Here is a 22,490-nt window from a genome sequence, read left to right on the forward strand (position 1 = left end):
TGCCCAGGGCCGGCTCCAGGAATAAGGGCCCCCAGCCCAAAGCGACCACTTTCTTTTTTTAAGGAACTCAGTCGGGTTTCAACTTACTGTTGAGAGTTAGAATAGTACAATACACAGAATGTAAGTTAGAAATGTGGTTGTGCATCAACAGTTTTTCTCTTGTTATGTCAGTCACTGACAGTCACTCAATTAGCCATGTCAGCTAACAATTTTTAGATTGGTAAATTAGTCTAGCCAGTTATCTACATTTGTAGTAATCATGGCCAAATACCGACCTCCAGAGCCCCCATTTATTTTGTTAGTCACTCTCACTCAGATATCATTAACATGGCATAAGTCATGGCTAAATGTGTAGATCTGCAGGAAATTGGCTTTAAAACTGCAAAACAATTCTCACCACCCCATGGCAAAATGGGTAGAATTGCAGGAAATTAGCTTTAAAACTGCAAAAATGTATCTCTGCCCCATGGCAAAATGAGTAGAATATGCATAAAAGTTGTTATAAAATTGCACAACTATTTGTCCCATGGCATACAGTGCATTCGGAAAGTATTCAGACCCCTTGACTTTTCCCACATTTTGTTACGTCACAGCCTTATTCTAAAATGAATTAAATTGTTTTTCCCCCTTATCAATCTACACACAATACCACATAATGATAAAGCAAAAACTGGTTTTTAGAAATTTTGCAAAAACAGAAATACCGTATTTACATAAGTATTCAGACCCTTTGCTATGAGACTCCAAATTGAGCTTAGGTGCATCCCGTCTCCATTGATCATCCTTGAGATGTTTCTACAACTTGATTGGAGTCCACCTGTGGTAAATTAAATTGATTGGACATGATTTGGAAGGGCACACACCTGTCTTTATAAGGTCCCACAGTTGACAGTGCATGTCAGAGCAAAAACCAAGCCATGAGGTCGAAGGAATTGTCCTTAGAGCTCAGAGACAAGATTGTGTCGAGGCACAGATCTGGGGAAGGGTACCAAAAAATGTCTGCAGCATTGAAGAACACAGAACACAGTGGCCTCCATCATTCTTAAATGGAAGAAGTTTGGAACCACCAAGACTCTTCCTAGAGCTGGCTGCCCGGCCAAACGGAGCAATCGGGGGAGAAGGGCCTTGGTCAGGGAGGTGACCAAGAACCTGATGGTCACTCTGACAGAGCTCCAGAGTTCCTCTGTGGAGATGGGAGAACCTTCCAGAAGGACAACCATCTCTGCAGCACTCCACCAATCAGGCCTTTATGGTAGAGTGGCCAGATGGAAGCATCTCCTCAGTAAAAGGCACATGACAGCCCGCTTGGAGTTTACCAAAAGGCATTAAAGGACTCTCAGACCATGAGAAACAAGATTCCATGGTCTAATGAAACCAAGATTGAACTCTTTGGCCTGAATGCCAAGCGTCACTTCTGGAGGAAACCTGGCACCATTCCTATGGTGAAGCATGGTGGTGGCAGCATCATGCAGTGGGGATGTTCTTCAGTGGCAGGGACTGGGAGACTAGTCAGGATCGAGGGAAAGATGAACAGAGCAAAGTACAGAGAGATCCTTGATAAAAACCTGCTCCAGAGTGCTCAGGACCTCAGACGGGGACGAAGCTTCACCTACCAACACGACAACGGCCCTAAGCACACAGCCAAGACAACGCATGAGTGGCTTTGGGACAAGTCTCTGAATGTCCTTGAGTGGCCCAGCCAGATCCCGGACTTAAACCCGATCTAACATCTCTGGAGAGACCTGGAAATAGATGTGCAGCGACACTCCCCATCCAACCTGACAGAGCTTGAGAGGATCTGCAGAGAAACATGGGAAAAACTCCCCAAATACAGGTTTGCCATGCTTGTTGCGTCATACCCAAGAAGAATCAAGGCTATAATCGCTGCCAAAGGTGCTTCAACCAAGTACTGAGTAAAGGGTCTGAATACTTATGTAAATGTCATATATCCGTTTTTATTTTATTTTTTGTAAAAAAAAAATAAAAAGCTGTTTTTGCTTGATCATTATGGGGTATTGTGTGTAGATTGATGAGGGGGAAAAACGATTTAATCCCTTTTAGAATAAGACTGTAACGTAACAAAATGTTGAAAAAGTCAAGGGGTCTGAATACTTTCCGAATGCACTGTAATATGTAGAACTGTAGAAAACTTGCTTTAAAACTGCAACATTTTCTCTAAGCTCCATGGCAAAATGTGTAGAATTGCAGGGAATTAACTTTTAAACTAAAATGTTTCTCTCCGTCGTCAAGAGGGGGGCCACTACATTTTTCGCTGCTTGGTGGGGGGGCCCCCCCAACCAAATCTCTCTTAGGGCCCCCAAAAGGCTAGCGTCGGCCCTGATCTTGCTGACAGCGAGTAGTTCTCCTGTACATAAGACAACAGCAAAGGTCAGGCCTTAGCTGCGGCAGAGTGATTTCACTGGGACCAATTTAAAAGTGTAATAGCTTGAGGTGGATGGTGTCACGCCCAGGGCCCCAGGGGCCCATGTGTACTGTGTGCATTCCCAGCCTCCATAATACTGTTTTATACATGAGGCTGTGGATGTGTAGCAGATTGAAATGTTACACACGCCGGTCTACCATGGTATAGCCAGGTTAGATAGTGGTGAAGACCGTCTATCTTGCATGCAAGGCATACAGAGTAGGCCTAAGTATTTCTTAAAAGTACCTGGTTGGCAGATTTACTTCAAAATGTCTTGTAGCTTTAATGCGCCAGAAAAATGGTGGGTTCCATATTCTTAGGGAGGAAGTGGGGGGGCTTCATGTATAATTAAAAATGATGTAGAATAATTTTATATTAGCTAGCACACCAGAGATAGAGGGTGGAGATGGTGCTGAAACCCAGAGACCTAGGAGAGCCAGTAGGCACTGTGCATAATCATGTAGCATACACCACCTTGTAGGTTCCCTCTGTATGTCTGTGTGTGTGTGTGTGTGTTGTTCCCGTGCTTGTGTGTGTGTGTGTGTGTGTGTGTGTGTGTGTGTGTACGTGTGTGTGTTTGTGTGTACAGCCAAGGGATTTAAAGCCCAAGGCTCCCTCATGTTCTGATCTCATCCTGTAATTAATGTTAACCTCTGATTAAGACAAATGTAATCAGTCAGTCTGATTGTTATGGTGAGCTTTTGGAACCAGACTCCTCATCACCAGTCTTGGCAGATTACTTGTATCCTGTCTTCTCAATATTTTCTTGGCTGTGTCCAAGTGGGGGTCTCACTTTGTGGGGGTCTCATCACTTACCTTTTGACATCCTTTTCCTTTTAGAGTCCCTGTTGCTGATGATCAATATCTTTTGATATTGGTGGACGATATATGGGTATTTAATGGCAGTGTTAAGGGGTTACACATACTGTACAGGGATTGGTTTGTCTATTGGTCACAAAGCAGAGTAAGCAGTGAAAGTAGTTAATTAATACTGTCAATTGGCCTATGGGTTTATCTTATTTTGCTATTTATGATGCTTTTTATATACTGAAACATTGGCATTATGATTTTGCAGGGAATACTAGTCTGGGTTAAAGTACATTTTGGGTGTGTTATGGATAAAATTATTAGTGGTGCTGCCTGTCTACACAAAAACAAAGGAAATATTGCACAGTATATTTTTGTTAAATATGTATGTGTTCATTTAGGTGCAAATGTTATATATTTGAGCAATATTAAAAGGTCCGATCATCAATGATTAATAGTCGTTGTGCTGTAATCTAGGTTAGGGCCCAAGAGGGAGTAGAGATGCAAAAGAAAACAAACAAATCATTCTGTATAAAGAAAACAACATGTTTTACTATCTGGCACAGGTCCTGTTAATTATACAATATTAATGTACATTTGAATGACAAAATGATCAATAACGCGTTTACTGAGGGTTTCTGCATCAGACTACGTCATTATAATTGTAAGACATGCTCGCTCACATGCACACACACGCGCGCGCACACACACTCACAATTAAACAAACAAGTTAATACTTACTCCTGAAATAAACAGCTTAACTTTTGACTCCTGAAAGAAAACCAGGTGCTAACATCTTGGGTCATGAATTAATGTGTGAAACTACAATCAAGTTGTGCTAATCTTTAAACGCTGTTGTTATTCTCAAAATATCTCCTAAGAATACAGGGAAACTTAACACACAGGACTGTGTTTTACAGGATTCTGAACTTAGTCTGAACAGAACTTGAAAAGAACTGGATGAATCAATGGCAGCATCCTACACAGTAACCAGCGGAGCATGACACAATAGCCACTCATGCTAGTGAGAAGATAGCTTTTTAAACCATACCAATGGGACTTGGTCATGTGCTGAACCTACAGATTAATTGTGGCACCATATCGGATGTGCTTGCAGATGAGGGATGTGTAATCAGATCGGTTTCATTCATTGCTCCAAGTTGTGAGGCCAATCTGAATGCTAAGAGTATTGACAATAGGAGAGAGTGGATATAGGCTCTTGGAAGCATGAGAATGGTCTGTTTGTAGAAATGAAGGCTGCATGGATGGAGGTCATCAGGACAGGGCTATCAATTCTGTGTAAGGGACCTTCTTTAAGCTTGCAGGTCACTTTACAATCTGGTCTTGAGAAGACTAAGGAACTGACCCGATAGCATCATACTGAATCATTCTGGTCTTGAGAAGACTAAGGAACTGACCCGATAGCATCATACTGAATCATTCTGGTCTTGAGAAGACTAAGGAACTGACCCGATAGCATCATACTGAATCATTCTGGTCTTGAGAAGACTAAGGAACTGACCCGATAGCATCATACTGAATCATTCTGGTCTTGAGAAGACTAAGGAACTGACCCGATAGCATCATACTGAATCATTCTGGTCTTGAGAAGACTAAGGAACTGACCCGATAGTATCATACTGAATCATTCTGGTCTTGAGAAGACTAAGGAACTGACCCGATAGCATCATACTGAATCATTCTGGTCTTGAGAAGACTAAGGAACTGACCCGATAGCATCATACTGAATCTATTTATATTACTGAACCACCACATTCCGCTGAATCCTGCCGCTGCAGTTGTAACATGTTTATGTGTACTGCCAAGCTAAGATTGAACATGGTTTACCTGGTGAGTCGACCAACAAACACCAGTAACATTTAAACCAACTACCAAAGTACACTAAAGCCAGTGGCCTTCTCTACCTCTCAAATGATGTCTTTCTGTGATGTCAATTGTTTACATTGTCTTGATTCATATGTTTTAAACTCCTTTTAAAACTGTACCTTGAGTACCTATGTGAACCAACAAATCTGCAAGGGGAGAATTAGCAAAGGGCTACTTGTGCTACTAATTACAGTGTTGTTAAACATGAAAACAGATGCTCAAAATGAAAACAAACAATGATATCATCAGTTTTTACATTTCTTAATTCATCTCAGTGCTTCTTACTTGTAGTGTGGCGAGGATGTTAGAGCCAGGGTTCTAGCAGCCGTCTCCATGGTAGCTGACATTCTCTTTAAGGTGCTTGGCTGTTAGCGGCCAATTGTTTGCCTGGGTAATGGCTTGGAATTCTCACCAACGTGCTTCAAAGGTCGGAATTAAACTCAAAGGGGAACTCCAATGAAAATTGCCCTGTTCGGTTGTTATTTCTATCTAGAAGGGCTTCTGTTGCAGCCTGTGATTGTCAACTGTTTTCAAATATTCATGTTTGCAACCCTGTTCTTCAGTGTCATTTTGACAACCAGAAAAAAGTTTTAAACATTCTACAGTACATTCACATTAATCGTAATACTGACACACCTGAAATAGAACAGGTCTGATGTTGTGCATGCTGGAGTGAGATTTACACAAAAATAATGATTGAACGTTAAATCAGAATTTGTGGTCTAATTCTGTCAGTCATACGATCACTTCTCTAAATATCCAAACAACAGTGATTTCTTATGGTTCATGGCAGTTATCATTCATAGTAGAAGACAGCGGAGCTACAGTATATGCCTGATTTGCACCCAGTAATCTACAGAGATTCCCTCTTTCCCCAGCAGCCAATGCTCTTGAAGATAGCCTATTTCAGTCAGAGCCCTCTGGCCCAGCTTGACAGCTGATGAAATGATTGCCCGTTCTTCTCTGAAATGAGAGCACTTTAGCGATACAGCAGGTACCATTAAAATCAATGGTGATAGCCTGTGAATGTTCTGAGTAGAGGAGCAGTGAGGCAAAACGTCAGCTTTACATCTCGTTGCCAGTTCATGCAGAAAATATAGAAGATTATTAAAGGAGTCTGCCGTGCTTTGGGTGCATGTTCCACTCCTGAAGCCATGGGGGTTTCAAAATGTTCATTTACATCAAAATGGGAATTTCTGACAGGCATCAATTGAACACTTGAAGATGCCTATGTCCAGAATATGAAACTCCAACCTTTCTCCAATGGTAGACCATATTTCATTTCGCATTTAAAGTGAGCGGGGACCTTACTGCGCATTTGAAAACCATAACATTATCTGAAATGCAGTGTATTATTTACATTGATAACGATTTATTTGGCTGTCAACGTGGAAAAGGGTGATGGGGAAGTTGTTTGTATGATGATCCCTCCGTTACACGATACAGTAGCAGAGAGTGGAACATTTCCCGTAAAAATAAGAGCCACTCAAATTTGAAACCCACAATGGTGCTCTTAGGGAGCTCACCCCATGCAGTGTTTTGATGGCAGGCCTAATGAGCTCTAGTGCTGTTATTGGTATGCTGGGGCTTACTCCAGTTTCTAAGGATTCCACTCTAGGACTGTATGTTTCAGCTAGGCAGAGAATCAAAGGTTCTGTATACTGTCCCCCAGAGCAGGGTTCATGAAAGCCAGTGTTTCACATGATTCCCTTCAGTTTATCCAGGCTGCCTGGGTTAGAGCCAGCCATGGAGACGCTGTGTGTTCTTCTGGGCTGTTGGATCTATGGGAGGGCACTGAGAGAGGTCCATTTAACACCAGTGGAGAGAGCAGTGAAGACGCAACCATATTGCAGTCTCTAGTTAGAAACATTCTAGTGTATCAGAGGAGAAGAGCCTGTTATTGGCCAGATGAATCAAGCAGCATGCAAAGCTTTATAAACCACAGAAGAGCTTTATCTCTCTCTTCAGCAGTTACTGTAACTACAAGTGATATGCTATTTGTTATAATGTATTTCTAGATTAGGGAAATGTTAATTTCGGGAAGATGGGATAAAGGGGAATGAGAAAAATGGGATTTAGGGAAAGATCCTCCTTTGGCAACATACTGTAGGTGGTATTGCTTTAGCTTGCATTCCTAGGTGATGCATATTAAATTAATCGCTTATCTAAATGCAGATGCAATGTATGTAATACATATTTGTTATCATGCACTTTGTATACACAAGCTATGGGGTAGATAGACCCCTACACATTGACTCGGTACCGGTACCCACTGAATATAGCCTCGTTATTGTTATTTTATTGTAACTTTTTATTTTATTTTTACTTTCGTTTATTTAGTAAATATTTTCTTAACTCTTATTTTTCTTAAAACTGCATTGTTGGTTAAGGGCTTGTAAGTAAGCATTTCACGGTAAGGTCTATACCTGTTGTATTCGGAGCATGTGACAAATACAATTTGATTTGATTTGATATCAATACGTATTTTTATGATTATGAAAGCCCTCCAGGACTTATAGAAACTAGACTTAATTTCCCTGTATCATGACGCCTGATTTATTCCTCTAAGGTTAACTCACAATGTGGTCAATTGCAGCCAATCGTAATGGCGACAGCACTGCTCATTGTATTGGCACATTGTGGAAAACCAGTCAGTGGTGCCATCGAGTCATTTGATCTGTTTGGCATACGATTCACTCAGTGGGGCGATGATGCAAAGCTTGTTCCCCGTTTGCAATGTGAGCTCTAGGGTATAATGGGGGTGATGGGGGAAGATCTATGAACTGTAATTACATTACCTACTGTACCGGGGGATGTTTTTAATTAAGTGTCCCATGTCAAACAGTATATGGAAAATAAATCAATGTATTCTGACAGGCTGCATCAAATAGAGCAGAGTGCATTGAGTTTGCCATCAATTAGTTTTCCTTTCTTTTTCCAGTGATCTAAAATCACACCCCCTTGACTGCATGAGCTCAATAGAACAAGAACAATTACACTTGACAAGGTGCCCCACCAGGAATTCACTGTAGATGGGGGTGCATTGCCTTTTGAAAACCAACAGCTGTTCATGTTCTTAAAATACATATTTGCATTACTTTATCTTTACAATGTATAGGCCTAATCTCTTTTACATGCATGCTAGCGTTTTCTTCAATACTTAGCATTGTTTTCTTATTCTCTTTTCTCAGGTTCAAGATTTGATCTACACACAGGAACAGGTACCTTTTCAACACCGTTTTTGATTATTCTTGAATAAATACAATGATGATCATTGATTGCAGAATCCATCCACTAAGACTAGGGTGAAGTGGTGGAGATGCATTGGTATGCATGCCAAGATGAGAACGTTGCTCGGATGTTCAGGTGTGACACTAGTAGTGTCAATGGCACTGTTTGAATTAAACCCTTTTTTAGGAATGGTAACTCATTAATTTGATTAGAATTTAGTCACATTCTTCCCCTATGTACTGTTAATGTCACGTTCGTCATAAGAAGCAGACCAAGGCGCAGCGCGATATGCGTACATGTCACGAGGGTCTATGTCGTCTAAGTATGACCAAGGCGCAGCGTGTCCAAGAAACATGACTTTATTAATTCAAAGTCTGGAACAAAACAACAAAACAAGACCGATACGTGAAGTCCTCTGCAACACTGACAGAACTTAGAACAAAAACCCACAATTCCCACAGGAAAACATTCAGAATAAATATGGCTCCCAATCAGAGATAACGAGCCGACAGCTGACACTCGTTACCTCCGATTGGGAGTCATAGACCAAACCTAGAAATGCAGCCAACAGAAAAGCAAACCTAGAAACAAAACCAAAACCCAACAAAACAAAATACACCCTGGCTCAAATACAAAAGTCCCAGAGCCAGAGTGTCACAGTACCCCCCCCTAAAGGTGCGCACTCCGGGCGCACCAGCCTACAGTCTAGGGGAGGGTCTGGGTGGGCGTCTGTCCACGGTGGCGGTTCTGGCCCTGGTCGTGGTCCCCACCCCACCTTAGTCACTATCCGCTTCCGTAGCCTCCTCCACATGACCACCCCCCAACTAAACCCCACTGGATTAAGGGACGGCACCGGACTAAAGGGCAGCACCGGACTAAGGGGCAGCACCGGACTAAGGGGCAGTACCGGACTAAGGGGCAGCACCAGGATAAGGGGCAGCACCGGGCTAAGGGACAGCACCGGACTCAATGGCGGATCCTGGCTGGCTGGCTCTGGCGGGTCCTGGCTGGACGGCTCTGGCGGATCCTGGCTGGACGGCTCATGGCTGGCTGAAGGATCTGGCTGCTCATGGCTGGCCGACGGATCTGGCTGCTCATGGCTGGCCGACGGATCTGGCTGCTCATGGCTGGCTGAAGGATCTGGCTGCTCATGGCAGGCTGACGGATCTGGCTGCTCATGGCTGGCTGACGGATCTGGCTGCTCATGGCTGGCTGACGGATCTGGCTGCTCATGGCTGGCCGACGGATCTGGCTGCTCATGGCTGGCTGACGGATCTGGCTGCTCATGGCTGGCCGACGGATCTGGCTGCTCATGGCTGGCCGACGGATCTGGCTGCTCATGGCTGGCCGACGGATCTGGCTGCTCATGGCTGGCCGACGGATCTGGCTGCTCATGGCTGGCTGACGGATCTGGCTGCTCATGTCTGGCTGACGGATCTGGCTGCTCATGGCTGGCCGACGGATCTGGCTGCTCATGGCTGGCGGAAGGCTCTGGCTGATCCTGTCTGGCGGAAGGCTCTGGCTGATCCTGTCTGGCGGACGACTCTAGCGGCTCCGGTCTGGCGGACGGCTCTGAAGGCTCATGGCAGACGGGCGGCTTAAGCGCCTTTGGGCAGACGGGCAGTTCAGGCCCCGTTGGGCAGACGGCAGACTCTGGCCGTCTGAGGCGCACCGTAGGCCTGGTGCGTGGTGCCGGAACTGGAGGTACCGGGCTGAGGACACGCATCTCAGGGCTAGTGCGGGGAGAAGCAACAGGGTATGCTGGACCCTGGGAACGCACATAAAGCCTAGTGCGGGGAGAAGGAACAGGGCATGCTGGACCCTGGGGACGCACATAAGGCCTAGTGCGGAGAGCAGCAACAGGACGCACAGGACTCGGGGAACACACAGGAGGCTTGGTGCGTGGTGTAGGCACTGGTGGTACTGAGCTGGAGCGGGGAGGTGGCGCCGGAAATACCGGACCGTGCAGGCTTACTGGCCCCCTTGAGCACTGAGCCTGCCCAACCTTACCCGGGTTGATGCTCCCCGTCGCCCGACCAGTACGGGGAGGTGGAATAACCCGCACCGGCCTATGTGGGCGAACCGGGAACACCATGCGTAAGGCTGGTGCCATGTACGCCGGCCCGAGAAGACGCACTGGTAGCCGGATGCGTTGGGCCGGCTTCATGACATCTGGCTCAATGCTCACTCTAACCCGGCCGATACGTGGAGCTGGAATGTACCGAACCGGGCTATGCCTGCGTACAGGAGACACCATGCGCTCTACTGCGTAACACGGTGTCTGCCCGTACTCTCGCTCTCCACGGTAAGTCCAGGGAGTAGGCGCAGGTCTCCTACCTGACTTCGCCACACTCCCTTTAAGCCCCCCCCCAAGAAATTTTTGGGTAGTACCCACGGGCTTCCAGCCTTGACTCCGTGCTGCCTCCTCATACCGCCTCCTCTCGGCTTTAGCTGCCTCCAGCTCTTCACGAGGGCGGCGATACTCTCCCGGTTGTGCCCAAGGACCCTTTCCATCCAGAATCTCCTCCCAAGTCCATGAATCCTTGATAGGCGTCCATAAATCCTGTTGCCGCTTGACACGCTGCTTGGTCCTTTTATGGTGGGTTTTTCTGTCACGAGGGTCTATGTCGTCTAAGTATGACCAAGGCGCAGCGTGTCCAAGAAACATGACTTTATTAATTCAAAGTCTGGAACAAAACAACAAAACAAGACCGATACGTGAAGTCCTCTGCAACACTGACAGAACTTAGAACAAAAACCCACAATTCCCACAGGAAAACATTCAGAATAAATATGGCTCCCAATCAGAGATAACGAGCCGACAGCTGACACTCGTTACCTCCGATTGGGAGTCATAGACCAAACCTAGAAATGCAGCCAACAGAAAAGCAAACCTAGAAACAAAACCAAAACCCAACAAAACAAAATACACCCTGGCTCAAATACAAAAGTCCCAGAGCCAGAGTGTCACAGTACATCTTTTAATGAGTACTTATTATAACAATAACAAAACGATACGTGAAGTCCTAAGGTTAACAAAACACAAACCTCTCCGGAACAAGATCCCACAAATGACAAGTGCAAAACAGGCTGCCTAAGTATGGTTCCCAATCAGAGACAACGAGCCACAGCTGTCTCTAATTGGGAACCACCCCGGCCAACATAGAAACACATAAACTAGAACAAGAACATAGAAAACGAAACATAGAACCTAACACCCAGAAACTAACACATAGAAACTAACACCCTGGCTCAACATATAAAAGTCCCCAGAGCCAGGGCGTGACAGTTAAAGCACTGAACTTAATATAGTCAGGTCCATAATTATTGGCACTTGATAAAGATGAGCAAAAAAGACTGTATAAATAAATAATACAAATACTGAGCTATATTGTGTGCAAATTTTTGGGGGGAAATTATATAATTTTATACTAGTATAATTGCTCAGAGAAAGAGATTTTGTTTAACAAGAAGCAAATAAATCTGGTCCTGGGGCCCTTGTTTGTCACACCCTGGCTCTGGGACTCTATATGTTGAGCCAGGGTGTGTTCATTCTGTTGTGTTTATTTCTATGTTGGCTAGAGTGACTCCCAATCAGAGGCAACGAGTGTCAGCTGTCGTTGGTTGTCTCTGATTGGGAGCCATATTTAAACTGTCTGTTTTCCCTTTGTGTTTGTGGGTTTTTGTTCCAGTTGGTTTGGTCATTGTTACCGAGGACGTTACGAGTCGTTTGTTGTTTTGTTGATTCTATTATCACTAAAGATAATAAAGTTAACCATGTTCGTTCATCACGCTGCGCCTTGGTGTATTCCCTACGACGATCGTGACAGAAAAACCCACCATACAAGGACCAAGCAGCGTGTCCAGGGGCAGATCTTGGACTGGACATGGGAGGAAGCGCCGGGAAAGGAGATGGAGAGGTTGGCGATGGCCCAGGTGGGCAAAGTGTGGTCCTGGGAGGACATGCTCGGGGGAAAAGGGCCATGGGCTAGGATTAAGGCCCTGGCGAGAGAGGAGTAGCGGCGTCAGCAGTGTCAACGTCGGACAGGCGAGAGGCAACCCCAGAACATTTTTAGGGGGGGGCACACGGCATGGACGACGGGGCTGACGGAGGCAGAAAAGGGGAGGATTCAGGAGGCCACCAGGTTACGGGGGCCACTGGTCAAAGTAGGGAAGGAAGGTGTAGAGGCACGGCGAGAGGTACTGGGGTGTGTAACCAGTCCGGTCCGGCCCGTTCCAGATCCCGAGGTAGAGCCAGTGGTGTGTGTCCCCAGTACGGTCCGGCCTGTTCCGGTCCCTCGCACCAAGTGTACGGTGTGCGTCGCCAGCCCAGTCCGGCCTGTCCCTGCTCCACGCACCAAGCCTACGGTGTGCGTCGCCAGCCCAGTCCGGCCTGTCCCTGCTCCACGCACCAAGCCTACGGTGTGCGTCGCCAGCCCAGTCCGGCCTGTCCCTGCTCTACGCACCAAGCCTACGGTGTGCGTCGCCAGCCCAGTCCGGCCTGTCCCTGCTCTACGCACCAAGCCTACGGTGTGCGTCGCCAGCCCAGCCCGGCCTGTCCCTGCTCCACGCACCAAGCCTACGGTGCGCGTCGCCAGCCCGGTCCGGCCTGTCCCTGCTCCACGCACCAAGCCTACGGTGTGCGTCGCCAGCCCAGTCCGGCCTGTCCCTGCTCTACGCACCAAGCCTACGGTGTGCGTCGCCAGCCCGGTCCGGCCTGTCCCTGCTCCACGTACCAAGCCTACGGTGTGCGTCGCCAGCCCAGTCCGGCCTGTCCCTGCTCTATGCACCAAGCCTACGGTGTGCGTCGCCAGCCCAGCCCGGCCTTTCCCTGCTCTATGCACCAAGCCTACGGTGTGCGTCGCCAGCCCAGTCCGGCCTGTCCCTGCTCTATGCACCAAGCCTACGGTGTGCGTCGTCAGCCTGGTAAGGCCCGTTCCTCCTCCACGCACCAAGCCAGGGGTGCGAGTCGTCAGCCTGGTAAGGCCCGTTCCTCCTCCACGCACCAAGCCAGGGGTGCGCGTCATCAGCCTGGTAAGGCCCGTTCCTCCTCCACGCACCAAGCCAGGGGTGCGCGTCGTCAGTCCAGCACAACCCGTGCCTGGGTCACCGGTGCCTGGTAAGGTACCGGTCAACTGCTCCACTACGGAGCTGAAGCTAACCGCTCCTGCTAAGTCCAGTTCAGCTCCAGCCAGCGGGGCCAGACTGGACCAGGGGCGCTATAGGGGGTTTATTGGAGGGTGGTGGGCAAGGCCGGAGCCAGAACCGCCGCCGAGGAGGAATGCCCACCCAGCCCTCCCCTGTTTTGTTCAAGTTGAGGCGCGGTCGCAGTCCGCGCCTTTAGGGGGGGGTACTGTCACACCCTGGCTCTGGGACTCTATATGTTGAGCCAGGGTGTGTTCATTCTGTTGTGTTTATTTCTATGTTGGCTAGAGTGACTCCCAATCAGAGGCAACGAGTGTCAGCTGTCGTTGGTTGTCTCTGATTGGGAGCCATATTTAAACTATCTGTTTTCCCTTTGTGTTTGTGGGTTTTTGTTCCAGTTGGTTTGGTCATTGTTACCGAGGACGTTACGAGTCGTTTGTTGTTTTGTTGATTGTTGTTTCTATTATCACTAAAGATAATAAAGTTAACCATGTTCGTTCATCACGCTGCGCCTTGGTCTATTCCCTACGACGATCGTGACATTGTTAAGGTAAATGGCATCACAAACCTTACCTAGTACTAGCACATTTTACCCAAATACCTGACACTTGGCCACAAGTGGATCTCTTCCAACAAGACAATAACCCCAAGCACTAATCAAAATCCACAAAGAAATGGTTAATTGACCACAAACTTTTTTTTGTACTTTTACATGATATCCAATTGGTAGTTACAGTCTTGTCCCATCGCTGCAACACCCCTACGGACTTGGGAGAGGCGAAGGTCGAGAGCCATGCATCCTCCGAAACACAACCCTGCCAAGTCGCACTGCTTGCTTAACCAGCTGCACCAATGTGTCAGAGGAAACACCATCCAGCTGGCGACCGAAGTCAGCTTGCAGGCACCCGGCCCACCACAAGGAATCTCTAGAGCGCGATGGGACAAGGAAATCCCAGCTGGCCAAACCCTCCCCTAACCCAGACAATTGTGTTCCGCCTCATGTGTCTCCCGGTCACGGCTGGCTGTGACACAGCCTGGGACAATCCCGGGTCTGTAGTGACGCCTCAAGCACTGCGATGCAGTGCCCCAGACCGCTGCGCCTTGAACCCCATTGAAAACCTGTGGTTTGAATTGAAGAGGGCAGTCCATAAGAGCAGACAAAGGAAATCAAGGATCTGGAAAGATTCTGTATGGTCTAAGATCCCTACCAACATGTTCTCCAATCTCATATATACAGTACGAATCAAAAGTTTGGACATGCCTACTCATTCCAGGGTTTTTCTTTATTTTTACTATTTTCTACATTGTAGAATAATAGTGAATACATCACAACTATGAAATAACACATAGGGAATCATGTAGTAACCAAAAAAGTGTTAAACAAATCAAAATATATTTTATATTTGAGATTCTTCAAAGTAGCCACCATGATGACAGCTTTGCACACTCTTGGCATTCTCTCAACAAGCTTCATGAGGTAGTAATTTCAATTAACAGGTGTGCCTTGTTAAAAGTTCATTTGTGGAATTTCTTTCCTTCTTAAATCGTTTGAGCCAATCAGTTGTGCTGTGACAAGGTAGGGGTGGTATACAGAAGATAGCCCTATTTGGTAAAAGACCAAGTCCATATTATGGCAAGAACAGCTCAAATAAGCAAAGAGAAATGACAGTCCATCATTACTTTAAGACATGAAGGTCAGTCAATCCGGAAAATGTCAAGAACTTTGAAAGTTTCTTTTAAGTGCAGTCGCAAAAACCATCAAGCGCTATGATGAAACTGGCTCTCATGAGGACCGCCACAGGAAAGGAAGACCCAGAGTTACCTCTGCTGCAGAGGATAAGTTCATTAGAGTTACCAGCCTCAGAAATTGCAGCCCAAATAAATACTTCACAGAGTTCAAGTAACAGACACATCTCAACATCAACTGTTTAGGGGAGACTGCATGAATCAGGCCTTCATGGTTGAATTGCTGCAAAGAAACCACTACTAAAGGACACCAACAATAAGAAGAGACTTGCTTGGGCCAAGAAACACGAGCAATGGACATTAGACCGGTGGAAATCTGTTCTTTGGTCTGATGTGTACAAATTTGAGATTTTTGGTTCAACTGCCGTGTCTTTGTGAGACGCAGAGTAGGTGAACAGATGATTTTCGCATGTGTGGTTCCCACCGTGAAGCATGGAGGAGGGGGTGTGATGGTGTGGGGGTGCTTTGCTGGTGGCACTGTCTGTGATTTATTTAGAATTGAAGGTACACTTATCCAGCATGGCTACCACAGCATTCTGCAGTGTTACGCCATCCAATCTGGTTTGCGCTTAGTGGGACTATAATTTGTTTTTCAATAGGACAATGACCCAAAACACACATCCAGGCTGTGTAAGGGTTATTTGACCAAGGAGAGAGATGGAGTGCTGCATCAGATGACCTGGCCTCCACAATCACCTGACCTCAACCCAATTGAGATGGTTTGGGATGAGTCGGACCGCAGAGTGAAGGAAAAGCAGCCAACAAGTGCTCAGCATATGTGGGAACTCCTTCAAGACTGTTGGAAAAGCATTCCTCATGAAGCTGGTTGAGAGAATGCCAAGAGTGTGCAAAGCTGTCATCAAGGCAAAGATTGGCTACTTTGAAGAATCTAAAATCTAAAATCTATTTTGATTTGTTTAAATATTGTTTGGTTACTACATTACTCCATATGTGTTATTTCATATTTTTGATGTCTTCACTATTGTTCTACAATGTAGAAAATAGTAAAACATAAAGAAAAACCCTTGAATGAGTAGGTGTGTCCAAACTTTTGACTGGAACTGTATATATTTTTGAAAGGCTCATTGTCGTTATCCTCGCAAGCGGAGGGTGCTAGATTATTGAAAACAACGGTGCCAATAAATATGACCTATCTTTTTGAGATTTGCTTTTATTACTTGTTAAACAAAATCTCTTTCTCTGAACAATTGTATTATTATAAAATTATATAATTTCCCTTTTTTTTTGCATACAATATAGCTCAATATTTATATGATTTATTTTATCAAGGGTGCCAATAATAAAGGACCTGACTGTACATATTCAGTGTGTAAACAGCAATAATCAGTTTAATCACATTGACTACATAGTGTGGACCATGGTGATGTTGGCTTTAGTATAGAGCTGGTCCTAATCACAGTAAATGGAGAGTGTGTTTTTGTGGACACTAGTAATAGTGTTCTAAAGATTCGTAGGGACAGTCCTAATGACACGTTTGGGAATTCCCTTCCCCTCTCGTCTCTTTAGTTACCCTGGGCACAGCTATTATTTTCATATTATTACTTCTAGTATTTATTATTGTAAAAGCCCAACGTTCGTACGATTTATTTCGGTAGTGAGTCAGCACGGACGGTGTGAGGCAAAAAACAACAACAACAACAGGGATATCTATGTCTGCGGAGGCATGCTAGTCGATTTAACGGTTCGTCCTGCTTTTATGGGTATTTCTAGCAGATGGAGTCTTGTTGCGATTTACGTCTCTGGCCTCCCTCAGTGGATCGCAGAGTATTTTAGTCCCAAATAATCCCCACCATCTGCTGTCTCCTGTACTACGTTTTAGCACCCTCTCTCTCTCTCTCTCTCTCTCTCTCTCTCTCTCTCTCTCTCTCTCTCTCTCTCTCTCTCTCTCTCTCTCTCTCTCTCTCTCTCTCTCTCTCTCTCTCTCTCTCTCTCTCTCTCTCTCTCTCTCTCTCTCTCTCTCTCTCTCTCTCTCTCTCTCTCTCTCTCTCTCTCTCTCTCTCTCTCTCTCTCTCTCTCTCTCTCTCTCCTCCCTCTCCCCCTCTCTCTCTCTCTCTCTCCCTCTCTCCACCCCCATCCCATCCCACACTATTGGAGATCCAGTCTGGCAAATGTAATCTGGACTCTGGTCAGAGTAGTGTTTCCTCCTGCCAACCCTATAGACCCCTTACTATTGGCTACTGACCAGTAGCATATTAATGTGTCTGGTGCTTAAGCCTAACTAATGTCTGTTACTGTTTTATCCAGTAGCTAGATTTATTTTCAGAGTTGAATTTAATGTTTGCTTAGTAAGAGTTATATTTTCTACAATATCAAGTAAGCATTGTTATGGCTGTCAATGAGGAACTAAACTGTCAGCCATATGACCTTATGTGTACTGCTGCAGTGCGGTTTGCATATAAACATTCTAGGCTCAAAATATCAAGTCTGTACCAAATGCCAGACAGCACTCTAGCATGAACGTATCATAAACAATGGCTGACCACGCACAGGATTTAGCAATGTGGATTTCAAACGACCAGGCATCGAGGACTACCGTATACACACTATACCTAGCATGTTCGTCCACCATGTTCATGCTCTATGGATTACTAATGGTTATGAATGGATTATGGAGGAACGATAAAAATAAACTAGTGGTGACTCCTGGGTTTGGGGCATGTGATAAAGCCATCTATACCGCAACAGAGACAGATGTCTCATCATCAGACACAGCTCTGTTAATGATAGATAGACACCCTCTGAGTGGATTGGATTCACACTACCAGGACACAGTCTCTCTGCTCTGTTTCACATTGGCTTTTCTCCGGATAATTTGTTTTTTCCTGAAATGATATGATAAGCCAGAGACCGTCAAAGAAAAACATTAGAGCCTATACATTTTTGCAGTGCAGAATGGATTGTGGATTCCAACTGCCTACAGTAGCTAGCTATCCAGCGAACCCATTGCAGTTTAATAAAGGCCAATATCCAAATGATGTAATTCCGCTTGCCATACAGCAACTGCGAGTTAATTATCCTTACAGTGATTTGAATGTTGGATTATTGTAATAGTCATTAATCTATTGGTTATTGAAAAATACGCTCCTTATTGAATGCTGAAAGGCACTTTTGGGTATTTAGCTTTCAGCTTGGATATATAATAATGTGGAGATTCTTAGTACACGGAAACCATGAAATCTTTATTAGAACTCAATTCAACCACATTTCATTGTGCTAATCTACTGGAACAATGGGCGCTGCTGCCAAAGTGAAGCAGTGTTGCAATAATGAGGTGATGAATCCTCTATTCACAACATTGAAGTTAGAGGTGTCAGACAGCCGCTCCACTTAACACATTGTCTGTCTGAGATTGAAATACATCTGCAATAAGTTGCAAAAACTCTCTGTTATACAGTGTGTATAAGCACATCGGTAGAGAACAGGGGAAAGATGGAAATTATACAACGGGTGGGTCTAATCCTGAATGCTGATTGGTTAAAACCACATTCCAGCCGGTGTCTATTCCACAAGTTAACACCGGCTAAATCTATGATGTTAAAATGCCTATTTACTCTGTTCCATCTGACTGCGCAATCCCAGCCAGGCACTTTATAAACTTGATCTCCACTATAAAAAGCATCAAGACATAATCTCACATTTCTTTTAGACTAACATTTAGTTTTCAACAGCGGAGATTTGTATAAACCTTGCTGTCTGTCTCTCTGACATTTGCAACATTGTTTCAGTATTCAAATTCGATCTCCAGCTGTCCCATAGTAATGAACGTGTCACGACTTCCGCCGCTTGTTCGGGCAGGCTTCGGCATTCGTCGTCATCAGCTTACTAGCCACTGCCACTCCATATCTCATCATTCCATTTGTCTTGTCTTGTCAATTACACACACCTGGTTCATATCCCCTCATTAGTCCGTGTATAAGTGGTCCCTCTGCCCCCTTGTCCTTGTGGGTGATTGTTTTATGTGAGTTGAGTGTAGCTCGGTGGAGCTACACGTACCTTGTATTGCCGGGGTAGATTATTCCCCTGTGCCTGTATTTTGTTGGAGCTACCCGTACCTTGTATTGCCGGGGTAGATTATTCCCCTGTGCCTGTATTTTGTTGTCGCTATCCAGCGCAACTGTGTACGACGGAATAAACTCTGTATTCTGTGATTTACCCTCCTGCGCCTGACTCCTACTAATCACACTTAGCACAGAACGTGTCGGGAGTCGGGACAAGACAGACAGGCAAGCAGCGTTTCTCAGCCAGTCAAAATAATGAATCATCTGGCATCGTTTTTATGGATATATACAAAGAAATGTCAATTGAAAAAAGGTACAACTAAACGAAATGCAGCTAGTTTGCAGTCTTTCCAGCTTCAGTTTGAAGTGATTGTGTTAGTTGTGTTGTTGGCTAGCTCCTATGAACAACAGTGTCGTGACGAGTGAGCATCTTTTCTATGCCAGGCGAAATCGTGCCTCATTAGCTCATTCTCAAATGACTGCCTCGCCTGGTTCACCAACTACTTCTCAGATAGAGTTCAGTGTGTCAAATCGGAGGGCCTGTTGTCTGGACCTATGGCAGTCTCTATGGGGGTGCCACAGGGTTCAATTCTTGGGCCGACACTTTTCTCCGTGTATATCAATGATGTCGCTCTTGCTGCTGGTGACTCTCAGATCCACCTCTACGCAGACGACACCATTTTGTATACATCTGGCCCTTCATTGGACACTGTGTTAACAAACCTCCAAACGAGCTTCAATGCCATACAACAATCCTTCAGTAGCCTTCAACTGCTCTTAAACACTAGTAAAACTAAATGCATGCTTTTCAATCGAACGCTGCTAGCACCCGCCCACCCGACTAGAATCACCACTCTCGACGGGTCTGACCTAGAGTATGTGGACAACTACAAATATCTAGGTGTCTGGTTAGACTGTAAACTCAACTTCCAGACTCACATAAAGAATCTCCAATCCAAAGTTAAATCTAGAATCGGCTTCCTATTTCGCAACAAAGCCTCCTTCACTCATGCTGCCAAACATGCCCTCGTAAAACTGACTATCCTACCGATCCTTGACTTCGGCGATGTCATTTACAAAATAGCCTCCAACACTCTACTCAGCAAATTGGATGTAGTCTATCACAGTGCCATCCGTTTTGTCTCCAAAGCCCCATACACTACCCACCACTGTGACCTGTACGCTCTTGTTGGCTGGTCCTCACTACATGTCCGTCGTCAAACCCACTGGCTCCAGGCCATCTATAAATCACTACTAGGCAAATCCCCGCCTTATCTTAGCTCATTGGTCACCATAGCAGCACCCACCCGTAGTCTGCGCTCCAGCAGGTATATCTCACTGGTCATTCCCAAAGCCAACACCTCCTTTGGCCGCCATTCCTTCCAGTTCTCTGCTGCCAATGACTGGAACGAATTGCAAAAATCTCTGAAGCTGGAGACTCTTATCTCCCTCAATAACTTTAAGCATCAGTTGTCAGAGCACCTTACCGATCACTGCACCTGTACACAGCCCATCTGAAATTAGCCCACCCAACTACCTCATCCCTATATTGTTATTTATTTTGCTCTTTTGCACCCCAGTATCTCTATTTGCACATCATCTCTTGCACATCTAGCATTCCAGTGTTAATACTATTGTAATTATTCTGCACTATAGCCTATTTATTGCCTTACTTCCATAACTTGCTACATTTGCACACACTGTATATATATTTTCTGTTGTATTTCTGACTTTGTTTTTTTTACCCCATATGTAACTCTGTGTTGTTTTTATTGCACTACTTTGCTTTATCTTGGCCAGGTCGCAGTTGTAAATGAGAACCTGTTCTCAACTGGCTTACCTGGTTAAATAAAGGTGGAAAAAAAAAAAAAAAAAAAAAAAAAAAGAAATTGTTATGGTTGTATCCAAATAAATGTACTAGAAAACAGCTTAAACAAATGCAAATGCAGCTACCTTGCTGTTATTCTGGCTGCACTTTTTGAAGTGAAGTTAGCCGTAGTTGGCTAGCTAGCAAGCAAGGGATAAGAATGTTGCCAGCCAGTATGGCAATGGAACATTTAGAACGAATGACTGGGTCGCGTCCATAGATACAGAACAAAAAGACTGAATGACTGGGTCGCGTCTCTAGCAACTGAACCGTAGCAACCCTAGATTTGTGTCAGGACTATATCTTGTGGAAGGATGAAATAGCATGAATAAATTAATCAAAATAAAGTTTTTAATGAAAATATGTCAATCATTATTTGAATAAATTGGTAACCCGTTGTATAAAAGTGATAATGCCCTCGAAGCCGGTGTTTGGAGGATATATTGGCACGGGTGTTGTTAGGCCCGAGACGAAGTCAGATGCTTCAAATCTACCCATAGTTTTCAGAGGAACTGTATCAGAGTTAATATGGCAACATTTGTAAGACATCTTAGTTCGATAAGTTTGATATGTTACGATTCGTTCCTTGGTAGCTGAAAGCCCCATACTCTTATCTAAATTCACCATAGGTTTGTGTACAGTGTAATATATTTGCTTCCATCTCCATATGTGTCATTGGTAGCCTAGCAGACTGTTAGCAGAGGTGCTACTTGGCCGTGTCTCATAGCACTCATTCCTCACAACTCCGACCCATATATGAGTCCAGACTCTGGAGAGAAGAAATGTAGAGCAAGACCACATGACCCAACACACAACACACTGTAGATCACAGCTAGACTCGGACTCCTGGGAGACACTAAACAAAACGAACATACCACTCAACCAACCCAGCGCCAGATCCTACTGGAAGAGGTTACATAGAGAACAATACAGTTCACTATTTCCTTTTTGATTACTGCTAGTGGATACAAAGATCAGATACAAAGATCTGGATACAAAGATCAGAGAGAAAATTGATCCAGGATGTGTAGTGTGTGTGAAAAGGAATCACTATGGTGCTTGTTCTCCCGGATCAATCGATTGAGTGTACACTCATAGATCTCTGTTCACTTGAGTGTATGTCTGACTGGGACTTTACAGTGCATACTTTTACATTTGCTTCATTTAGCAGACGCTCTTATCCAGTGTGACTTACAATCAGTGCATTCAACTAAAGTAGGTAAATCAACCACATATCACAAAATGTGATATGCATACCATGCATACCACTTACAATTCAAATATTGAAGTTGTCTGATAGCATTATCCCATGAAACCATAAATGGGCATTGCTAGCTAGCCATAGACCCTCTAGGCTAATTAGTGC

At 45.1% G+C, this 22,490-nt stretch overlaps 1 protein-coding gene across 3 annotated transcripts in view; it reads left to right on the forward strand.

The window, feature by feature from the left end:
• igsf11 (immunoglobulin superfamily member 11) overlaps window positions 1-22,490 on the forward strand; it is a gene marked incomplete at both ends in the record, with an annotated part of 127,563 nt that overhangs the window by 18,810 nt on the left and 86,263 nt on the right. For 2 of the 3 annotated variants that reach the window (XM_084147854.1, XM_084147855.1), the window contains one exon: window positions 8,308-8,337. The exons of the other annotated variant lie outside the window; for it this stretch is intronic. In XM_084147854.1, the coding sequence (XP_084003980.1) occupies window positions 8,308-8,337 (30 nt within the window). The remainder of the gene's footprint in view (window positions 1-8,307; window positions 8,338-22,490) is intronic. 3 annotated transcript variants of the gene reach the window in all.

This window comes from Coregonus lavaretus, assembly GCF_964263955.1.
Source record: "Coregonus lavaretus genome assembly, chromosome: 30".
Taxonomy (NCBI): domain Eukaryota; kingdom Metazoa; phylum Chordata; class Actinopteri; order Salmoniformes; family Salmonidae; genus Coregonus; species Coregonus lavaretus.